Source organism: Pterocles gutturalis, unplaced genomic scaffold (genome assembly GCF_000699245.1).
Source record: "Pterocles gutturalis isolate BGI_N339 unplaced genomic scaffold, ASM69924v1 scaffold11785, whole genome shotgun sequence".
Taxonomy (NCBI): domain Eukaryota; kingdom Metazoa; phylum Chordata; class Aves; order Pterocliformes; family Pteroclidae; genus Pterocles; species Pterocles gutturalis.
Window position 1 is genome coordinate 1,781 of NW_010140896.1, and position 2,293 is coordinate 4,073.

The 2,293-nt window shown below is 48.8% G+C and overlaps 1 protein-coding gene across 1 annotated transcript in view; it reads left to right on the top strand.

The window, feature by feature from the left end:
- Positions 1-2,293, top strand: part of POLH (polymerase (DNA directed), eta) — a gene marked incomplete at its 5' end in the record, with an annotated part of 8,130 nt that overhangs the window by 1,422 nt on the left and 4,415 nt on the right. The window contains one exon of the mRNA XM_010083842.1: positions 1,581-1,684. Coding sequence (XP_010082144.1) covers positions 1,581-1,684 — 104 coding nt within the window. The remainder of the gene's footprint in view (positions 1-1,580; positions 1,685-2,293) is intronic.

The window sequence follows — 2,293 nt, forward strand, 5'->3', positions numbered from 1 at the left end:
GAAACCCTCTGTAGCTGCAGCATCAAAGTCCGTTTGTTTCTGCAGCTGCTGTCATGCACGAAGTGCTCCTGCAGCTGCTCTGAGCAGCCGGCTGAGCATCGCCCAAAGCGCAGCCAGCAGGAAAAGCAACCCGACTCACCTCAGTGCCCCAGACTGGTATTCTTCTCCCTCCAAGTCACTGTGAACTTGTGTCAGTAAAAACCACTCCCTGGCTACAGCCAGCGTTGCCTAAAACTCAAGGTTTTTCAAAAGAAAACTTCCCTGAGGGACTTTATTTCCTAGTGAGCTAACTCACTAGAATACACTCGGAACCCAGCTGATACATGGGACTGAATAGTTGAATGAGCTATTTGGAAGCACCGGGAGGATAACAGCATGGTTTTCTCAAGAACCACTCCTGACTAACTCATTTATGTGCTGCCTTTGACAGCATAAGTGGCCTAATGTACAGGGGAAGCTGCAGATGTGAGGTGTTGACCTTAAGGTTTCCAGCATACCTCACCCTGAGTTGCCGAAGCTGAAGGTGACAGCCCAGCAAAACAGCCTGACTGGGGCTAGCTGAAGGGCATCCATCTAGCTGAAGAAAATCTATTGTTTTCCATAATGATTTTTTTCAGTGACTTGCACCCAAATTGGGATGTTTAGGGTGGGATCCTGGGGGATCTGAGGTCCCCTAAGAGCCAGTATGAAGCCTATAGACAGGGAACAGATGTAGGAATTGGGGTGATGCTAAGCACAGACAGGGCTAAGGGCATTAGACATCTGGAAAATGGCTGGATATGAAAAGCTGAAGGAAAAGGATCTCCTTTATCTAAAAAAGAGTGAGAACGTATGTAAGCCTGTAAAACAGGCTGTTAAGACCATAGCTCAATAGGTAGGAAAGAAATTTTGCTTAGTTATAGGATGTGTGGTAAAGCAGTGAAAGAGGAAATCATTAGACTTGTGGTTTTTTTACACCCCAAACACCCAGCTAAACATAGTTCAGTCTGGTCTGTATTTTCTTGATCCTATGGTAGATTAGAGTGGGAGGGGAAGCTGTACAGCAAATAGGCTAGAGAACATCCCTTCCAGGCTAGCATTTCGGTATTTTGCAGATTTCCTTTTGTAGCATTACGCTACTGTGGACCCTGCAGAGAGAAGATTAAAATAGTGACGTTGAGAAAAAGCAAGACAAAATCAGAAGATGAAGGAGCAAGACATAGTGATAGATAGAAATAGCCTGGGGAAGATTATGAGGGTGCTCTGGAAGCTCTAGCATGCTTGCCTGATGGAAAATTAAGCCAACCAGAACAGGTGATAGACTCAGATCCCCCAAGCTGCCTGGAGTAGGAGTATGGCCCTTCGTGGAGCTAGAAATCTGGAAGCAGCAATGTTTTCAGAGCACCAGCCCGTGCGTGCCACGTCCCAAGGTGGGTAGTACCTGGGAGCAAGCAACGGTGCAGCCTGCACATCCTTCCTAGCAGCTATTCCAAAGGCAGCCCTTAGAGGTGATACAGCACAAGCTGTTAGGTAGGTAGAGTGACAGTAAGGTCAGTGCAGGGTTTGTAATAACAGGGTTTCCACCCTCTCCTGTGTTACAGACGCTGGCAAAGCTGGCCTGTGGGTTAAACAAGCCCAACCGCCAGACGCTAGTATCTTCACGATTCGTCCCGCAGCTCTTCAGCCAACTGCCCGTCGGCAATATGTAAGTACTGGGAAGCTTGCCTGCTTTTGTGCAGCCTGGGGCTCAGGCTGAGCAGCTCTGTGGCAAGAGCACATATCCAAAATGCTGGTGCTCTGCTTCTGCAATCCAGGTTTTTATCAGGGGTCTGTTTGTATTAATTGTTGTGGTTCTTGCTCCTGTTGGATTGTCATCATTGCTTGTGTGAGCAGAACTAAAGTGACTTGAGGGTAGAGAACTGCTCCTGACCACCTCAACAGAGAGCAGTTTAATGCCAATTGATAGCAGCCAGCAAAGGCTTTCAACTCCACAGTAACTGCTCATCAGTGCTTGTAAGAAATGGAGAGGAAATCCTGCCGGTAATCCCTCACAGCTGTGTGTGACAGTGCAGGAGGAGCTGCAGCCTTCCAGTGAGGGACTACAGTGGAAGAGCCCAGTAGCATCCTGTGGGCAGCCTTTCCCTGGGTAGAGCTGTGCTCGGGATGAGTACTGGGGTGCACAGGTGTAAGCTGGAGCAACCGGGGCACGGAGGCTGAAGCTGTTCCCCAGGGTGAGTGACAGAGCTGTGCTGCCAGAGAGCAGATGTGGCTTGGTTTTGAACAAGTACTCTCCCTGGTGTGGGGAAGAGTTACC